This window comes from Syzygium oleosum, unplaced genomic scaffold, assembly GCF_021117445.2.
Source record: "Syzygium oleosum isolate NSW1041296 unplaced genomic scaffold, Sole_v2.1 Sole_v2.06, whole genome shotgun sequence".
Classification (NCBI taxonomy): Eukaryota; Viridiplantae; Streptophyta; class Magnoliopsida; order Myrtales; family Myrtaceae; genus Syzygium; species Syzygium oleosum.
The window spans coordinates 9,924,287-9,945,791 of NW_026607490.1; the positions used below are offsets into that span (position 1 = coordinate 9,924,287).

Below are 21,505 nucleotides of genomic sequence, written 5' to 3' on the forward strand. Positions count from 1 at the left end.
ACTTGGTAGGATACTCTTTGACCTAACCGCAATATGAGAAAATTTTCTAGCGTCCATGATATCCTAGAAACCTGTTATTTTTTCCATATATTACAATTGAACTCTTGGGGGTTGCGGTAAATCTCTGACTGGACACGTGGGCCCACCATGGCCCATCTTAAACCCTAAACGTCCCCTCCCAAAACCACACCTCCTGCTCCTGCTCTCGCAGCTCCCGCTCCTCTCGCTCTCGCCATGGATTGCGGTCAGATGGCAGCGCATTTTAGCGGCGAATTTCACGGTGTCATGGATCATCATCGTCAAGTGATCGGAAGGTATTTCGACGCGAATTCTGACGTGGATTTCGACGGGATACGAGCCATCGGGGTTGATGCGATAGTTGATTTGTACTGGATGCTGCCGGCGGGCATTCATCAGGTCTACTCAATGAGTCTTGTAGGAGTCGGTGTTGGAGTCCTCTCCATGAGCGGAGATTATACTGTTTTGCCGCAGCAACGGATCAGGAGGTTTCAAGAGGTTTGTATTTTTTTCTCCCTCTCCCTTTTGTTTGCTTCTTGAGTTTAAGTCTTTAGATGTGTTTTATTGAATTGCTAGTTGATTATGCTGAATTTCGGGCATCCTTATGCACGAATTCGCATCTTAAGTTTCCGTTCGTACATCCCGCCACCGCCGGGTCCGACGGCACCGGCGGCGGCAATGGAGGCGGCGGCAGCTGAATTGTTGGCGATGGAGGCGGTGGCGCATCCAGTGCCGCTGCCGCCTCCATCGCCAACAATTCTGCTGCCGCCGCCTCCAGTGCTGCCGCCTCCAGTGTTGCCGCCTCCATCGCTGCCGCCGGTGCCGGCGGTGGCGGGATGTATGAACGGAAACTTAAGATGCGAATTCGTGCATAAGGATGCCCGAAATTCAGCATAATCAACTAGCATTTCAATAAAACACATCTAAGGACTTAAACTCAAGCAGCTAACCAAAAGGAGAGGGAGAAAAAAACACAAACCTCTTGAAACCTCCTAATATGTTACTGCAGCAAAACAGTATAATCTCCACTCATGGAGAGGACGAAAAGTCCAACACCGACACCGACTCCTACAAGACTCATCGAGTAGACCTGATGAATGCCCGCCGGCAGCATCCGGTACAAATCAACTATCGCATCAACCCCGATGGCTCATATCCTGTCGAAATCCACGTCAGAATTCGCGTCGAAATACCTTCCGATCACTTGACGATGATGATCCATGACACCGTGAAATGATTGTATGATGTATATAGCATAATCTAGTGGTAGTAATTATTTTTTCAACTGATGGTGATGATTGAATTGTGTATTATTGTTTTAGGAATAGTCTCCCATCACATTTTGTATAAAGCAGTTTTACATGTCAGGAGCATCATGTTAGCATGTTTTATATATCTTCCATGAGACTGGGGAATGTACCAGCTCACTAGATCAGGCATAACAATGCTGATTGTTGCTTCCTAGCTCTGAAGCCTTATATGTGGGGACAAGGGGACACAAATGGAGAACATTTGCTATGTTATCTGTCAAGAATTTTGTCCGACCAAAGCAGCATAAGCAGAATCCTTTTCTCCGTTGTACCAATGAGAATCTGCGCAAGTTGAATAGACAGTTGAAATTGTGATTACATTATGATAGATCGAGACCATGTGATTATTAAGGAAATGAAAAAGACAAATAACCTTTATCCTGTGACGCTACTTTCTTTTCAGATGGAGAAAAATGTCATTGATTTCTCATAAAAGTAAATACAAGATGCAATAAATGAATATGTTGTCTAACAAAACAAACAAAAGAGTTTCCATATGTATGTCCCTCTATCCTATTTGTGGAATAATCAGTTCTGGGGTTTGTCATTCTTATATTGCAGGGTGTTCTTATTGTGGCTGAGAGGGAAACTGGAAAGACATCTCTAGCATTGGCTATAGCAGCAGAAGCTAGGGTGCCCGTTGTTAAAGTTGAAGCCCAGCAGTTGGAGGCTGGACTATGGGTCGGACAAAGTGCATCAAATGTTAGGGAGTTATTTCAGACAGCCAGGGATTTGGTTGGCCTCTCTAGCCCTTCCTTTTATTTTTTTATTGTTTCATGTTGATTTATTTGCATTTCATTGTAGACTGATTTTTTCCTAATAAAATTTTACCCTTATTGTGTTAATCTTGATGTCCAGAACATTTCAGTTGAAAACAGTCTTGAATCTGTATCCATCCATGTTAGGCCTTGCGTTTTTTCTTGGGCTTCTACACATTTGAAATACTGCCGAATACCTCATCATTTCCTGGTTTGGTAGTTGATAAAAGGATGTCTCCGCACAAATGCATTTTCCTCCCAACTCGCAGTCTAAAAAGTTCTGAATCTTTTTTTCTTTTGAATAATCTGGCCTCCCATGAGGTCAGATGGTCTGTCTTTTTATTAGTGATTAGCTTAAATTGATGATAGTTACATTAGATATAGTGAGCCTTATATTTCGATAATGACTGACTAGAAATTTCATAGAAGAAATTTGGGGCTGGGTATTCCCTCTTTCTTGCCGGTTCCCTTCTGCAAAACATTCTCTTTTGCAGTTGAACACTAATTTTTGTGTTCTTTGATGTAGGCACCTGTAATCATATTTGCCGAGGATTTTGACCTTTTTGCTGGTGTCCGTGGCAAGTTGATTCACACTAAAAAGCAAGATCAGGAGGCTTTCATCAATCAGCTTCTTATTGAACTTGATGGGTAACTTCAACCATACTTTCTTTGTGAAATTTGTCTTTTCTTTTTTCTGTTTTCTTTTATCAACTCTAGATTTGCCACTAACCTCTCAACTGGTCTTTTTTCAAGATATTCTGCTCCTATTTTGCGTTCTTGGTCTTGGCTTCTACTAAGTCTTTGTGCTTGCTAATATTTGTTATATCATCTCCAGTATAAGGTTTCTCTGCATTGCAACTTGATTGCGTCAATTTATTTCCAAGACCAGGAATTACTGAAACAGTATTATAGGCGAAACAGATATGAAGACGTGCATATATGAGTTTTTTTGTTTTCTTCCTGCTGCCCTATCTAAATGTCATTTTATTATACGATTAACTTTGAGGACAAAGGTTATTTCTGTGATTTCCCTGTTGTCTGGTGGAAGCTTCTGCATTTCTTCCATTCTGATCAGCATAATTATCTATGCAGATTTGAGAAACAAGATGGTGTTGTCTTGGTGGCCACAACTAGAAGCCTCAAACAAATTGATGAGGCATTGCAGCGACCTGGTCGGATTGATAGAGTCTTCCATCTGCAGAGGCCAACTCAAGCAGAAAGAGAGAAGATACTACAAATTGCTGCTAAAGAAACCATGGACGATGAGATCATTGATTTTGTGGACTGGAGAAAGGTGATTCACCATCAAATAGACGTGCCCTATACTTTCCTTTTCAGTAAAAGATGTACTTTCAGCTGTTGACAAAAGCTGCTCATTTCCAGTAAAAATAAGCAGGTCTAGGACCTTCCAATTATGAGGTTTCTATGGCATTTGATAATAATGGAACTCTGAATGTCCTCTTAGCCTGCAGCTTTGGGATAGTTTGTAGATGGGATATTCAGGTGCTAGCAATTACTGCCGACAGCTTGCCCTCCTGTTTGTTGGTGGATTAGCCCATTAAGACTGAAACCATTAAATCACTAGACACTTTGAGAAGTTAGGAAACTTTTATCTGTTTTTTTTTTCTTTTCTTTAGTGACCTCAATAAGCAATTTATTTATCTTCACAGGTGGCTGAGAAGACTGCTCTTTTACAACCTATAGAACTGAAACTTGTTCCTGTGGGATTGGAAGGAAGTGCATTTCATAGCAAATTTGTTGATGCAGATGAGCTTATGAGCTACTGCAGTTGGTTTGCGGTAAGGTTATGATTAAAACTGCACTGGGCTTTGGGGTCAGGATATTGCTTGAGTGTTCTTACTGGTGCTTTCCTGCTTGATATTCTCAATATATCAAGTTTGTTAAATGGCATCAACTGTCCTCAATCAGATTGCTAGTCTATCATTGTAAATAATTTTCTTCTGAATCAATATTTGGTGAATTGGAGGGATTGTCCCAAATTAGAATATATTGGGATGATTCATTGCTATCGGGTCTAGTTGCTCTAGTATGCAAGTTTGTACGATATAGAATTCCCTGAAATAATGCACAATGGGCAAATAAGTGTTAAATCAAATGAGAGTGAGAACATTGATTGGTGGTACATATAAATTCAATGGAAAGAGCTGGCTGAGGAAGGATGCAGTAGCCGATAAGCTTACGTGCCAGCTGGTTTAGACATGTTGGGATAATTCATGAAAATGAGCCAGTTTTAATAAAGTGATTGAACTCTTAATTAGATGTTTTCCAATTCAATCGTGGGATATATTGTTATTTGATGTTAGTCATAATTTTGCCGAAAGAGACTGTTGAACAGGAGCCTGATTGTATATTATAATAGGAATTATGGGATCTTTTCACTCTAAAATTTATACTGCTTGTTGACTATGATTGATTTTTTAATGTCTTCGAAAGCATGGCCCGTAACTTCTCGGTTCGTGAGTCATGCTGCTGCTTTTTCTCCTCTTAGAAGTTTCTGTTCACATTACTTCCCTGACTATAATGTGAATTCTCCCATTTATATTTTTATGTGATATATCTTTTACTATGTGCATATTATTCATTCATTATTTTTCATAGACCTTCAAGCATATGGTTCCTAAGTGGATTCGGCAAACAAAAGTTGCGAGGCAGATTAGCCGAATGCTGGTGAATCATCTGGGGCTGACACTGACTGAGGAGGACATGCAGAATGTTGTTGATCTAATGGAACCATATGGTCAAATAACCAATGGAGTTGAACTTCTTAATCCTCCACTTGATGTATGTGTCCTTTCCAATCTATTTTGAGCTAGTGGAATGTGGAGTTATGCTCAATTAATTCACTTGGATGCTTACTATTAGTTCGCTGGACTATGTTGGGCTATTGTCTTCTGAACAATTTTAAAATTGACAAGATTCGGATCTATAAATTTGTATTGTTTCCTTTTTTACGTGTTCTAAAGAATCAGGAGTACCACAAAATAAGTGGTAAAAAATGGAACGTGGTGGGGTTAGCACGACTCATCTTTCTAAAAATTTGGCTAGCTTGATATACCCAAACTAGCGAACAAATGATTATTTCTTTATGTGTACAAGTTTCTTTGGATTCTTTGAGGCAACTTATATAATTTGGATGATTTGACAGTGGACAGAGGGAAACAAGTTCCCCCATGCTGTTTGGGCAGCTGGTCCTGGCCTTATAGCTCTTTTACTACCTAACTTTGATGTGGTTGACAATTTTTGGCTTGAACCATCTTCGTGGCAGGTTACTGTTCTCTCCTTCATTCTTGTAATGAAATAGCATGCACCTTACTAAGCTTATGAGCAAGTACCTGCAAGAGCCATATTCCTAGTTTAGGGATTTTCGTTGTACTGCTGAACAGTGAATGTTATCCTTCATGGATGCAGCTCGCCATTTTAATCTTGTTTATGTTATTCTTTTTGGCTCTTTTCAAGCTATGTGCACTGGCATGTTGTTTGTTATCGAACTTTTCATTCAGTAGTATTGTCATCCAGTCATGCTATCGACCTGTAAATTACCTTCTCTATCTGGGCACTCGTGAATTAGTCTCATGCTTCTGTTGGTCATGATCCTTGCTGTTGTATCTAAGGGCCTCCATCGGGAGTTTTATATGAAACCGGATATCAAACAGTCAAACACACTGACATGAGATGTCAATTTATAGCTTTATCTATTATTGGAGTATTCTGGCAGACATATTATCATTGTGCTACATAACAGTGTATCCATGTGTCCTGGGTTGTTCTTGTTCTCCTCTTTGCTGGGGCAGTTATTTGCAGCGGCATGTCTTATGGTATTTTAGTGCCTTAGTCTTATAAAGATGTTTGCTTTGGCCCCTTTCTTGCAGGGAATTGGCTGTACCAAGATCACCAAGGCACGGAGTGAAGGATCTGTTAATGCTAACTCAGAGTCAAGATCATACCTTGAAAAGAAGCTTGTATTTTGCTTTGGTTCGTATGTCACTTCACAGCTTCTACTTCCTTTTGGGGAAGAGAATTTTCTCTCTTCTTCTGAACTGAAGCGAGCTCAAGAGGTTGGTCCTGCAACATTATGCTTTGAGAAATTTGTTGATATTCTCACAGTGAAAGCTGAATACATGTAGATGTATATATTAATATACACCCCCTGTGACAGATAGCGACAAGGATGGTCATTCAGTACGGTTGGGGGCCTGATGACAGTCCTGCAATTTACTATCACAGTAATGCGGCACTTCTCTGTTCCATTTTGCACGCACTTTATGATCGTAAAATAAACCATTGATGATCAAACTCAACAATACTGTTATGTATTCAAGCTTCAAGTTCCGGCTGGGAATCTTTGATGCGCTTTAGCTTAATTCTGGTTGTATGTTTCTATTTCACTAGGTTACAGCTTTGAGCATGGGGAACAACCATGAATATGAGATTGCAGCTAAAGTTGAAAAGGCATGTGTCTGTTGCTATGAGGCTATTTGGCTTACTATATCCGATAGTCCGAATTGAAAGAGCAGCAAATCTCTGGTTGATTGCGAGATTCTTTGACGTTCCTTCTTTGATGGATCCTTGTTTTGCAGATGTATGATTTGGCTTATTACAAAGCAAAGGAAATGTTACAGAAAAATCGTCGAGTTCTCGAAAAGATTGTCGACGAGTTGCTGGAGTTTGAAATCTTGACTGGAAAGGTAGATTTGGAGGTGTCCAGCTTACTTTAATAGCTTTAATATTATATGGAGTGAATGATAGAATGTCACTTATATTGTTACAAGTCTATTCTTAAGAGCTTATCATACCACTGTATCTTATTTAGCTTCTTCCTTATAGTACTTGAGGAAAAGTTTATGTCCTCTCTTATCATCATAATACCTTTCTGAGTCAATTCTTCTCTGGATTTTTGAGTAACCTTTTTCCATTTGTCCTTGGAGTCCCTTGTTTCTTGCAGCCCTTTCCACAGATGGTTGCTCATCTCCTTCGTCTCTTTCCCATCATCTTCATTTATGTCAATGTCAACCTGTTGAGCTTAAGTTCTATCCTGGCTTGAATGGTATATGTAATGCGGATTAGACTCTGTTCTTTCACATATGAGCTATTGTTGTCAAGCTCTATCTGGTTTTCTTTCAGTATGTGAATGTTATTCATGAAAACTAATTTACAATGCATGGAGCCATATACTTTTTGTCTTGTTTTCTTGATTTGGTTTCTGCTTATGTGGGGATCATGTAAGTCCATACACCTTCAAATGCTGCCTTGCCTCACTCTATCAACGTAATCCTTTTTTTTAATCAATTTTTTAGTGAATCCTCTGAAACTAGAGATGACATATTGATTGACCGGCAGGACTTGGAAAGGATGCTTGAAGAAAATGGTGGAATGCGGGAGAAAGGGCCATTTTCCCTCGTTCAACTTTTTAATGGACAGGTAACTCCAAGTTTTTACCCTGCCTGTCTGGTAACATAAGTCAATAGAATGCAATCAAGTTTTTTATCTTACTTAGTGAATTGATGTATGAGGGACCAAATAATATGATCCTCGATTCTTGTCCCCTAATCCACTAAAGGCAGTTTATTCGAGCTTTTTGAGCAAGTCCAGTTGTGGATATAACAACACGACTTGCTCAATAAATCTTTTGATACTTGGACTTACTGCATTATTTGCTGCTATAAAGCATACAGATTTTACTTGGTTTTGGATACCAAAGCTCTCTTAAGACTAATTGACTCTTGAAAAGCAGATAAAAGAATGATTGAGCGAGTCTAGTGAAGACTGCAGAATTTGTCCAGGAAATATCTATAGAGCCTATCCTTACTGGACCTGAGGAATTATTTGTCCTCGTCTTTGAATGCTTTTGACGGGGATTTATCTTTGACCCCTTCAAGTGCTCGTGTTGTTTTTTCTCAAGCCCCCATCATACTGGCCCAATAAGCAACCGATCGTTCAGGCCGAGTAAACTGGACCTTTGGAGTGAATAATGGATAACTTAGTTTGGCATTTGCAAAACTTCTTGTATAAGCTACATGCATTACGCTAAAGATTTTATGAGTGGAAAAAATTAGTCTCCCTCCTCCAGACTAAGATTTCATGAAAAAATAGAACATAAAAGACAATTAACCTATTGATACACGTGGCTCTTGTTTGTGAAGTACTCCAGCCTTTCTTAATTTATATATGGTTTTGTTCTGTCCGTCTTCTTAGCAGCAATTTGCCATTTCTGGTGCCCATATCAAATAGTGGTTAAACCAAAATGAGATTCACATGCCTTTTGTTGCAAATAGGTAAAGTAAACCTTTCTCTTCATACAAGATGATCTTGAAGCCATAAAACCTTCCTCATCATTTTTTCCCTCTAATAATACTCAACTCTAGAAACGTGGCCATGTCAAGAGATAGGTGCATGATTCACATGAATTTGTGGCCTCGAGATAGTATCTCAGCCTGCTTCTAATCCGCTGAATACATGTTCATTGGAGAATCCTTTGCTTTCCCAGGACTGAAAGAACCATTTTCTTCTGTATCTCAATATCTTACACGTTTCCACTAATGTTTCTTTGCCAATATTCATTAGAGAATGCTTTACCAGTGCTTTTTTTTTGGACGAAGTGTGCTTTCTCAGTTTTTGAACGTGTCTTGTGTGGACTTTTTCAAGTTAAAACTTGAATCACGCTGCGGCTATCTGTTCGCCATACAAATATAAAATCCCAGGGCAATGGAAGCTCCAAAAAATGCTCCTAGATTTTTTTCTTGGAAAAAACAAAGGGGAGATATTTCCCTGAAAAGACAAATTTTGTTTTCATTTTTGCATTTTTCATTTTTCCGGTGTTGTTCACGCACTTGAAGAAGAAGAGTCAATACCGGCGTCAAGAAGCGGAACCAAAACTGCAACTCCCGAAAATTCAAAAACTCTCCCAATTTTCTCGAGAAAATCTCCTCCCCAGCGCCCCCGATTTTCTCGAGAAAATCCCACCGCCGCCACTCCCAAATGAGTCGCCGCGGCTGTTCCCTGCTCCTCCTCCTTGCGGCTGCGATCCTGCTGCTCTTGGTCCGTCCGGCGGCCCAGATCGGATCCCAGCCTTCACCGCGGGGCGGCGAGGCATACGTCATGCTCCTGTACGGCGACGAGTTCTTGTTGGGAGTCCCGCGTGCTGGGGAAGTCGATCCGCGACACCCGGGCCACCGCGACAGCGTCTCCTATTACGCCAAGAAGCTCCTCAAGGTTCTCTCTTTGTACAACACACATGTAGTCCACGGAAGGAAAAAAAAGTATTGTCTTTGCGTTTGCTTTTGAAGTAGTCAGCTGCGCATCCGGTTCCACAGCATGTTGAAGAGGATCATGCTCTAGGATTTGTTGGTTTCTCAGAAAATTGAGGTGGCTTAAGGAGCCAAGAAACTCTGATTTTGTGCTTAGTGCTATGTTCTGCTGAGTGTTTGCTGATTTAAGTGCATAATTTGCTAAGTTGGAATGGCTTTTTAAAAGATGATGACTTTGAGGTGGGCTTGTCACCTTGGATCCTGGAAGGAGAAGTATTGATCGATCAGTGTCATTAGAATTGAAAACATTCTACTCAAACTGGGTAATTTGGTTCCTGAGAAAATTAAGGCAATGTAAGATTCTGGGTAACTCCAGCTTTGCAGTTGGTGCTGTTACGTTCTGTCGCTATTTGTGGTAGGAAATTAATTGGGTTCGTTTCTGTCCCCCCTGTTTTTCCTTGTCGTGTCATCGAGTTTAACCAAGGAAGTAGTTTAGATCGAGTTAAATGTTTTGTGGTCTTTGAGTTTGAAATGTTTGGGATGCTTGTGCAGGCTGATGGCTGGATAGTGGAAAAGATCAGTCTACTGGCCAGCCCCAATCAAAAGTGTCCGGCTAGGTTTTGGGGTGTCTACACCAAACTGAAAATATTCAACATGACTAGCTATAAAAAAGGTAACTGTGGCTATTATGCATGTTTCTATTCGGGATTGTTGGGGCAACAATGTCCACTTAAAATGGACGAACAAAGTGAACTTGTTCATTTTTAGATGGCTGAGTTTTTGGATTATCATGCGTCGATGATGTTTGTACAGATTTTTCTTATATTCTCATATGGAGGAAAACGTTCCCTTCTTTGTGCAGTTGTATACTTGGACGCAGATACTATTGTGGTTAAAAGTATTGAGTATCTGTTTAAATGCGTGAAATTCTGTGCTAACTTGAAGCATTCAGAGAGGCTTAATTCTGGAGTCATGGTAGTGGAACCTTCTGAGACTGTTTTTAGTGACATGATGGGCAAAGTGCAAACCCTGTATTCTTACACTGGAGGTAATTGTCTTTTCTGAATGTTAGTGGCTGGTGATGTAATGTCAATTTATTTTGTTTAGTTAGTTTGAGTATGTTAGCTCTGATGATTTATGATGATTGGATTTTGACTTGATTATGGACCAAGGATGAGTTTGTACCAATGTATCTAAACAGTTATCCTTACTTATGAAATACTGGATGAAGTAGACTTTGTTGAGATGGGAAGGACATGGAGTTTTTGTCGCAATTTAATTTTCTTGAGTAAGGACATGCATGTGATGGAGTCTAATAGGGTCAAGATGCAAACCCCAGATTTTCTTGCTGGCAAGAAAGATTTTGGCTTCTAGTGTTCACAAGTGGCACAAAATTACTCGGGTCTCAATTGGATCACCAGTCTTCTTACTTCGAACTATTAGATTTGTTGTGGTTGTCTTTAAACAGTCTCAATTTCTTTGTCCTTGTATAACCTCACACTAAAGAAAGCTATGTACATCTTCTTATCATATACACTCTGTTCCTCTTCTCCCTGTCTCTGACATTTTTCATTCCACAGGTGGTCAGGGTTTTCTAAATTCGTACTATAGCGACTTTGCCAATGCACATCTGTTTGAGCCAAATTTATCCCCAGAGGTGTTGAAATCTCGACCAGTTCCTGAAATGGAGCGACTTTCTACTCTATACAATGCAGATGTTGGTCTTTACATGCTTGCAAACAAGGTATGGCTACCTATATGTGAAAACAAGTCACTAAGCTGGCTCATTGAGACATTATTTTATCGGCATGGTAAGTGTAGATAAGAAAGCAGGGCTGTATTTGCTTCTTCTTGGATTTCTTTCCATCCTTTTTTATTTCCCTTTTAGAGTTGGTGTTCTGGGGGTAGGTGCGTCTTTCTTAACATTTTAATGAGCCCTCACTGTCTGAAAAACATTGCAATATTTTTTGTTTTCTGTAGGTCTTGTCTGAGGTTTATTTTGTTCTTGTAGTAGCGCCTAATAAAACCTTTGATCGCTACACCCTTATGATGCCCGAAAGATGAATGCTCTAAAGAAAAAAGAAACTTTGATATACGATCTGGTTACATTTTGTGGATGCACAATATAGCACTTACACAACCTAGGCACAAATGCAGTTCTATTGCTGAATGTGTTTTGATACTGACGTCCATGATGTTGCTGAACAGTGGATGGTCGATGAAAGTGAACTCCGGGTTATTCACTATACACTTGGACCCCTTAAACCTTGGGACTGGTGGACATCCTGGCTTCTGAAACCTGTAGATGTGTGGCAGGTATCATATCCAACTTCTTCTCTGGTGGTTTTTGCGCTGTTTAGATGAAAGGGGGACAGACACCATGCACGGTTGTGCAATTGCATGAATTCTGTTATTGTCTTATTCAGTGATCTGTATGTTTGGTGATAGAAACTCGTTTAACTTCGCATATGACAGAATGTGAGGGAACAACTTGCTGATTATCTTCCTGGAGCTGGAGGGGAAAGAAATCCTAATGATGAGTTTCTAGTGAAGTTCCTTTTTCTGCTACCTCTTTGCCTTCTGTTCTTTGGGTACTACCGATCTCTTCCCCAGGTTGGAAGTCCATGGAAATCCTTTGGTTATTCTTCTTTGACATTCTGTTTCGTTAGGAATAGTCATTTTGATTATTTGACGTTTGATTTGGTGTAGGTATTGCAGCAATGTCATTCTTGCAGAAGTTCATTGGGTGATAACATTAGACAGCTTTTACATAGAATCAGATTTAATGGAGCATACGCATATTCTGGTGTTTCTACGGCATCTGGCATTACTTTTAACCAGCAGGTTACTTCCTTTTCCATGTTTATTTTACTAATATTTCATTGACAACACCTTAAAATGTTAGATTTCACAGTAATTTGCTCATGCTTCTGTTAAAGCATCAGTGGTGATCTTTCTAACTATAAGTTCGTTGATTTGCTATCTAACAGTTCTCACATGGTGCACCGTCAATGATCCCTGTGTATTTGGGTGGGATATCCGTAATAGTATGTTTCGCTGCAGCTGCTGTGTCTCTCTTGCTGGCTCTCGCAGTTGTGCCTCGACAAGTAATACCGTGGACTGGTTTGCTATTGATGTATGAGTGGACATTTGCAGTCTTCTTTGTATTGTTCAGGGGTTATCTCCATTTGGTATATAAACTTGGAAGGGCAGCAGCAGTTCAAAAGGTTGCACATGCTGACCATGAATCTGAGAAAGGCTGGTTGACTTGGAGCATTGGCATTTGATGTGCATAATTTGTGTTTTTTATATTAACGAGGAGTCGTTTATACTGTGCAGGTTGTCAACGACAAACATCTTCTTGTGATATTGCTACCTGCTGTTACTGGTCGGGCATGGCATTTTTGGCAATGGTGGCCCCAGCCTTGCCATGCATTTTTGGGATTACTGCTCTTTTCGCGAGGTAATTCTTTTGGTTTGATTCTCAAAATGCTCCAATTCTCTTTACTAATTTAAATTACACCAAGTTTCATACTGATCTGTTGCTTCCTATATCATTTGGGATCAGAAATTTGATTGTTTATGATGTTTCTTTTATGTTCTTTGCTATTTCCTTGCTATGACGCTTGAGTGAGGATTGCAAGAACAACAAATTCGTGCATGCTTTGCGTCCTTCAACGGGTTGGGTTTGATGGTTGGTGGAGGCCTTATATTGGCATCTTTCATGACCTATTCTGCGGAGCACCTTGCTATCATATCGTTCATTAGAGGCTTTGAAGCACGAGATTTGAGCCGGTAGCAGAAGCATACGTTTGTAATGTTGACAGGCGGCACCATCTCCACGCATAATTCTTTTTTCCTTCTCTGTTGTAACTTATCACATAGGCTACCCAATGATTGATGTGTAAATTATTGAGGAATCTTGGCCAGCTTAGAAGTTCTCCTTTTTCAAATGAGTGTCTAAACTGTAATATGCCTTCATGGAATGGGAATCCGATTTTCGCTTCTGATTTCAAACTTTTCGCCAACGAAAGTATGCGTTTCTGTTCAGGCGCTCGACTGTTCAGCTGAGATAATTCCTACTTTATGGCTATTCTATGCACTAATCTCATGTAGATAGCAAAATTTGGAAGAACTCTGCAAATTCCCATGGTGGTCACTTGTGTGACAGATTGAAGGGAAAAGGAAGGGAATTGGCATACAATTTGGTTTTTTCTTAAGCTGTAAAACAGGGCATACACAAGATTGCCCTCATGGCTTCATTTAGTTCTTTAAGTATAAATATATTAAGTTTATACACCATAGTGGACATGAAAATAAACTTCTGCTACTCTTGAAAGTCAACTTAACCTAATCCAGAAAAGGTGGAGGAGCACTTTAAAGTTTAAAGTAAGGTGGGCAGCCCACATTAACCTTATTATCTAAGAGCTCATTATTGAGTTGTCCAATGCGCTTTTGCGCAAGCCGCCATGTCCACATCAATCCTCATGTGAAAAGGAGAGATCAAGCTGATTTCAAGAATAAGATATTCTTAAGATATTCATTGTTGTGTATGATGGTTTGTGTTCACTTGAGCTTAAGATGCCAGAAGTCAAACTCAAATTCTCCTTCGACCAAAACAAAACAAAGAAGAAAAAAACCTCAAATTCTCCGAGTAAAGTTTGAGTTTTGGATGGCCCGGTTAATAAATACGAAATTTTTTTTTCAAAGCTTGCAATCGTTTCATCGAGTCATATCTACATTAATCATACGAAACCCGACCCCCAAGTCGAGGTCGCGAGGTTGGCCGGCATTCAAGCAAATCAAATCCAGCTATCCAGGATTTAAAAACAGCAAAGCAGAGCGCAATCCAAGTGAATCCGAAGAGAGGATAAATGTAAGGCCGTGAAAAGTGGTCCTGGCCTACAATTTTAGGAACGACCTAATAATGATTTAAGTAAAACAGACTTAACAATGATCTAAGTAAAACATCGAGCCTAACCTATGCCAATGCCTAGCAGAAATAGTCATGGCGCCAGTGGATCCAACCCGGCTGGTGCCTCCTTCTCGTCCGCCTCCGCCTCCGCCTCCACCTCCATCACTGCTGCTGCAGCTGCCTCCATCGCCGCTGCCGGTGCGGCCGCCGGCAGTGGGGACCGAACGAACGGAAATTTAAGATGCGAACCCGTGCATGACGTTGTGTGAAATTCAGTAAAAACATATACCATTTCAATAAAACATTTCTAAGGGACTGAAACTCAAGCAGCCAACAAAAGAGAAAGGGAAAAAAAAAACATACCTCATGGAAACTCCTAATCTCTTGCTGCGGCAAAATAATATAGTCTCCACTGCAGGAGAAGACAAAAAGTCCAACATCGATTCCTATCATACCCATCGAATAGACCTGATGAACCTCGGCGGGTTACGTCCCATACAAATTAACTATAGCATAAACGCCGACGGCTCCCATCCGGTCGAAATCGACGTCGGAATTCGCATCGAAATACCTTCCGATTACTTGACGATTATGATCCATGACACTGTGAAATTCGCCGCCAAAATACCCTGCCATCTGACCCAAATCCATGGTTAGAACGAGAGGAGCGGGATTTGCGAGAGCGGGAGCGGGAGCTAGAGCAGGAGGTGTGGTTTTGGGAGGGGACGTTTAGGGTTTAAGATGGCGCCCGCGTGTCTAGTCACAGATTTAGCGCAACCCCCCAAGAGTTCAATTTTAATATATGGAAAAAATAACAGGTTCTAGGATATCACGAGCACTAGAAAATTTTCTCATATTACGGTTAGGTCAAAGAGTATCCTATCGAGTTGAATGCATATCTTGAATCCAATTAGATACAAATCACCCAATAAGCAACCGATTGTTCAGGCCGAGTAAACTGGACCTTTGGAGTGAATCATAGACAACTTAGTTTGGCATTTGCAAAACTTCTTGTATAAGCTACATGCATTACGCTAAAGATTTTATGAGTGGAAAAAATTAGTCTCCCTCATCCGGACTAAGATTTCATGAAAAAATAGAACATAAAAGACAATTAACCTACTAATACACGCGGCTCCTGTCTGTGAAGTACTCCAGCCTTTCCTAATTTATATATGGCTCTGTTCTGTCCGTCTTCTTAGCAGTAATATGCCATTTCTTGTGCCCATATCAAATAGTGGTTAAACCAAAATGAGATTCCCCAAGCCTTTTGTTGCAAATAGGCAAAGTAAACCTTTCTCTTCATACAAGATAATCTTGAAGCCTTTTAGCAAAAAAAAAAGATGATCTTGAAGCCATAAAACCTTCCTCATCATTTTTACCCTCTAATAATACTCAACTCTAGAAATGTGGCCATGTCAAGAGACAGGTGTATGATTCACATGAATTTGTGGCCTCGAGATAGCATCTCAGCATGCTTCTAATCCGCCGAATACATGTTCAGTGGAGAATGCTTTGCTCTCCCAGGACTGAAAGAACCATTTTCTTCCTGTATCTCAATATCTTACACGTTTGCACTAATGTTTGTTTGCTAATATTCATTGGAGAATACTTTACCCGTGTTTTTTTTTTGGACGAAGTATGCTTTCCCACTGCCGCCACTCCCAAATGAGTCGCCGCGGCGATGCCCCGCTCCTCCTCCTCGCGGCCGCGATCCTGCTGCTCTCGGTCCGTCCGGCGGCCCCGATCGGATCCCAGCCTTCACCGTGGGGCGGCGAGGCATACGCCACGTTCCGTATGGCGACGAGTACTTGCTGGGAGTCCGCATGCTGGGGAAGTCGATCCGCGACACTGGGGCCACTAAGGACATGGTGGTTCTGGTCTCCAACGGCGTCTCCTATTACGCCAAGAAGCTCCTCCAGGGTCTCTCTTTGTACCACACACGTGTAGTCTGCGTAACGGAAAAAACAGTATTGTCTTTGCGTTTGCTTTTGAAGTAGTCAGCTGCGCATCCGGTTCCACAGCATGTTGAAGCGGATCATGGTCTAGGATTTGTTGGTTTCTCAGAAAATTGAGGTGGCTTAAGGAGCTAAGAAACTCTGATTTTGTGCTTAGTGCTACGTTCTGCTGAGTGTTTTCTGATTTAAGTGCATAATTTGCTAAGTTGGAATGGCTTTTTAAAAGATGACGTCTTCGAGGTCGGCTTGTCACCTAGGATCCTGGAAACAGAAGTATTGATCGATCAGTGTCATTAGAATTGAAAAAATTCTACTCGAACTGGGTAATTTGTTTCCTGAGAAAATTAAGGCAATGTAAGATTCTGGGTAACTCCAGCTTTGCGGTTGCTGCTGTCTCGTTCTGTCGCTATTTGTGGTAGGAAATTAATTGGGTCCGTTGCTGTCCCCTGTTTTCCCTTGGCGTGTCATCGAGTTTAACCAAGGAAGTAGTTTAGACCGAGTTAAATGTTTTGTGGTCTTTGAGTTTGAAATGTTTGGGATGCTTGTGCAGGCTGATGGCTGGATAGTGGAAAAGATCAGTCTACTGGCTAACCCCGATCAAAAGCGTCCGGCTAGGTTTTGGGGTGTCTACACCAAACTGAAAATATTCAACATGACTAGCTATAAAAAAGGTAACTGTGGCTATTATGCATTTTTCTATTTTTCGGGATTGTTGGGGCAACAATGCCAACTTAAAATGGACGAGCAAAGTGAACTTGTTCATTTTCAGATGGCTGAGTTTTTGGATTGTCATGCATAGATGATGTGCGTACAGATATTTTTCTTATATTCTCATATGGAGGAAAACATTCCCTTCTTTGTGCAGTTGTATACTTGGACGCAGATACTATTGTGGTTAAAAGTATGGAGGATCTGTTTAAATGCGTGAAATTCTGTGCTAACTTGAAGCATTCAGAGAGGCTTAATTCTGGAGTCATGGTAGTGGAACCTTCTGAGACTGGTTTTAGTGACATGATGGGCAAAGTGCAAACCCTGTATTCTTACACCGGAGGTAATTGTCTTTTCTGAATGTTAACGGCTGGTGATGTAATGTCAATTTATTTTGTTTAGTTAGTTCCGAGTATGTTAGCTCGGATGATTTATGATGATTGGATTTTGACTTGATTATGGACCAGGGATGAGTTTGTACCAACGTATCTAAACAGTTATCCTTACTTATGAAATACTGGATGAAGTAGACTTTATTGAGATGAGAAGGAAATTGAGTTTTTGTCACAATTTAATTTTCTTGAGTAAGGACATGCATGTGATGGGGTCTAATAGGGTCAAGATGCAAACCCCAGATTTTCTTGCTGGCAAGAAAGATTTTGGCTTCTAGTGTTCACAAGTGGCACAAAATTATTCAGTCTCAATTGGATCACCAGTCTTCTTACTTCGAACTATTAGATTTGTTGTGGTTGTGTTTAAACTGTCTCAATTTCTTTGTCCTTGTAGAACCTCACAATAAAAGAAAGTTATGTACATCTTCTTATTGTATACACTCTGTTCCTCTTCTCCCTGTCTCTGACATTTTCATTCCACAGGTGATCAGGGTTTTGTAAATTTGTACTATAGCGACTTTGCCAATGCACATCTTTTCGATGGAGCATACGCATATTCTGGTGTTTATAATGGAGATATAAATCGATGTGATATCACATCCGTTGTTTTATAAACTTTTGAGAGTTAATTTTTATTTACAGAATTTAATAATGATCATTGTTACGGATAACTCGTTATTGAAGCTATGCATGATATGCAGCGCATGTAATTTTATCTTTGTCGGAGTTTTATTTTATTTGAACAATACTCACGAACAGCTAATCTATCTCTAGATCTTGACGTGGATCGCTTGATGTCATGAATACATCTATTGCCTTCACCTAAGAAAAGAAACAAGGGAGTATGATTTCGATTTTGGTGAAATGAATTTGATTCCTGCTTGTCCTTTGACATTGCCACGTGTAACTTGTAGCAGCTTCCTCTCATCATAGGTGGCGCCAACTATAAGAATTAAAAGAAGGATTTTATTAATGGGCGTCCAAGGCGTACTTATTTTTACAATCAATCTTAGGGAACACTTGTCAAATTTGCATTAGCTAGAAAATTGAGTTATTTCCAACTTAGCAAATCCCTCGGGATACGTGTCAACAGCACTACTAAAAAGAAAAGGACAAAATGTATAGACATCACAATGCTGGTAATTAAGTTATTCCAGAAATTAGTAGAAAGAAATTAACCAAGAATCACTCCACAATTTAATTTGGAAGACTTAAGGAAAATATGGAAAAGAAAATCATAATGAAAAAAAGAATGAAGTCATTCCTTAGCTACAAACTTACAGAAATATACACCCAAGTTAGCAGCTACATGCAAACCAAAGACTGTAAGCTAAACTAAGTTTACCAACCACTACAGATCCCATTAAATTGAATAATTACAATTACAACCGAGAAAATTAAACTAAAACATTGGATAGCTGATCTCATAGATGATTGGAAGCAGCAGACAAAACCGGCTCAATTCGTTTATTAATAATCATTAACTAATTCTTAGTAGAATTGATTATCTATTATTCGAATAAAATACATATTTTTCTTGGCCTAATTCCAAAAAAAAATAAAATATTTTACCTTGAGTGACAATTCTAGCCTGAATTGTTTTTTGTCTCATAAAAAATCATCAATTTTCACTTAAATCCCAACTATAACTTGGCAATTTGAAAATTTCACATTATGGAAGCCAGATTTTGGATTCGAATAAAAGCTAGTGCTTTTTATTGAAACAAAAAAAGTTCTGCTCAAGATAAAGTTTGTGTTTTTCTTTGGAATTAGCCATATTTTTCTTTGTAGAAAACGCTAGAATATCCCACTCTTTTCTTAAATACCAAGTTGGGAAATTAGGATCGGTTTTGGTTTAGAAAAGAAAAAAGAAAACCAAAATTCCATAATCATAAATTCCCCCATGCATTCAAGATTTATCTATACAAGATGGGCTTCCTAGTCATAAAAATTATTAGGAAAAATAAAATGCCCTTTTTTGGTATATGTGGAGTTGCATATTTATTTCCAATTTCCTAACCAAGAAAATAAAAAGTCCACTTACAGCAGCAACTTAATATTTCTTCATTCTATTACGCTACGTTCAAGTAATGTTCCAAGCCAGTTTAAATAATACATCTGACTAAAATCTAGTTTCCCTCGTCAAGAAATTAGCAATAGGTGATGTGAATTCTTTGTCTCGTTCGTATTGTTAGTGGTAGCGTATGAAAGTCGAAAGAAGGCAAGAATCTATTTTTTTGGTAATACGAAGGAGAAGCAGAATCGTATATTGCAATGGTTCTTCAGATCGATCACAAATTCTCGGCCCCTTCATTTGGCTTCCACTCCAGTTGACCTCTCTTCTTTCCATCCCCTGCGAGAATGTAGAGAGCAAAACCAACCCAGCAAACCACTAATACTATGCCCCTATTCCAACCTTCCTACTCCTTTCAGGGCCTATCCGAAAGAGAATACAATACTTCTTGATTGTGAATATCTGAATAGTACGAACCATTTCGTGGATATCTTTGCTTTGGAATAAAAAAAAATTCTTTTTCACCACGTGCGGCTTCAATCCTCGTAATCGCCCATCAATAAATGGACCATTTCTTATGGAACTCTTTGTGCAGTTTCGTAATGTTCCTCACCAACAATTCGAGGTTGGAGCATAGTTGACGATGAATCTAAAGGATCTACCGCTAGATAGATACCTTTAACAGCTAATCCTTTTAATAGTACAGTCGTAGCACGAAATGTGCAAATGTAATAGCAGGAGGTTGGGCAGTACTTCATTGATTTGACTTCACAGCTGCGCTTAATATGCGCATTGGATTAGATTTAAAGTAGGAGGCATCTCTATTTTTCCCTCGGGGAATCTTTTGAATTACCACTGCTTAGCTTTCAATTTGCCTCTGACCACAAAATAAAATGTGAATAAGTGATGCTTTTCGATAACAAAAGTTCGATATCTTTCCGGTGACCTTTCAGGAGATGGTAATCAAGTCTTTGTTCGGTCAAATGAGGAAAGGCTTGCGGTGGATACCTAGGCACCCAGAGACTAGGAAAGGCATAGTAAGTGACGAAATGCTTTGGGAGTTCAAAATAAGCGTAGATCTGGAGATTCCTAAGCGGGACTGATTGAATTCCTTGACTGTTGATTCCGATGTCGATATGGGATTTCAAATTTCTTCTTTTATCCATTCTCTTGCGTTGAACTAAGGGACAAGAAGGATTGATTTCACTATGCTTAAACGAAGTTGAAGGCTATCTAGAGTCATGAAGGAGACTTTCTCTTTCTCCTTCCCTTTTTTCGGAAGAAAAGGAGGATCACGGGCATGACCATCGGTAGAAATTTCATGAGAGAAGAAAGTTCTCTGCATAGAAAAGAAAGGAGAAATCGATGTTCAAAAATGGGAATAAGCGTAATTAGAAAACTCGCACTAACTTGCTTTGCACCACCTTCTACTCCCGAATTTGTCCAACTGACCAGCATGGAGCTTTCCATCCCATTTACAAGTCGTATTGTAAAAAAAATATAAAGAATATAGGCTTAATGTAGAGATCCACTAGGGATCGTTAAATGTTGGAGTAAGAACATGACGTTTCTTTTGTCCCTTCTATGCGATTGAAACATAAAGAAATAGTTAATAAATTCAACATAATTACGTATTTACAAAATACCATGTCAATTCACCCTATTTGATTAGATCTGGGATGTGATGTGGTTCCAAAGGATGAACTGGATATGCTAATTCTGAAATCCCTTCTCTACACCTCCGAACACACCCTTATCATATAGGAAAAGGTGCTCTAACATTTTCTTAACCCCAAATGGCAAGGGATAGGAAGTTAGAGCCGTAGCTATGAGTGCTGCAGATGGTCTAATGAGAGGAATGAAAGTAATTGACACAGGAGCTCCTCTAAGTATTCCAATCGGCGGAGCGACTCTCGTTATGCAAAGAAAAAGGAGAGCACTTCGACAATTCACTTTGAGTTCAGGGGAAGTCTGCTGGTAGGAATTCTTTAGGGCGTATCACGATTTTTCGTCGATTGAAGCCAATAATTGATCTAAAACGAAGCACTCCATCCATGGGGACTGCAAAAAGGATAGAATATGACCCTAATCGTTCTTCAGTAGATCTAGAACAGGAAAGAGCAATCTAACAAAGGCAGACTCAATCCGAACATAAACATCCACTTAG

General features: G+C 39.8%; 1 protein-coding gene and 1 pseudogene across 1 annotated transcript; both read left to right on the forward strand.

Annotated features, from left to right (window-relative positions):
* Window positions 1-11,061, forward strand: part of LOC115665924 (probable inactive ATP-dependent zinc metalloprotease FTSHI 5, chloroplastic) — a 76,947-nt pseudogene extending 65,886 nt beyond the window's left edge.
* LOC115667453 (uncharacterized) lies at window positions 250-12,638 on the forward strand. Its single transcript, XM_056312724.1, has 21 exons — window positions 250-516; window positions 595-885; window positions 1,028-1,135; window positions 1,890-2,063; window positions 2,613-2,734; window positions 3,179-3,380; window positions 3,757-3,885; window positions 4,706-4,888; window positions 5,253-5,372; window positions 5,977-6,162; window positions 6,264-6,338; window positions 6,497-6,556; window positions 6,685-6,792; window positions 7,445-7,525; window positions 9,904-10,024; window positions 10,214-10,399; window positions 10,932-11,095; window positions 11,560-11,667; window positions 11,827-11,964; window positions 12,061-12,195; window positions 12,342-12,638. The coding sequence occupies exons 1-21, from the start codon at window positions 250-252 to the stop codon at window positions 12,636-12,638; spliced, it is 3,255 nt and encodes a 1,084-aa protein (XP_056168699.1).
* The last annotated feature ends 8,867 nt before the right edge of the window (window positions 12,639-21,505 follow it).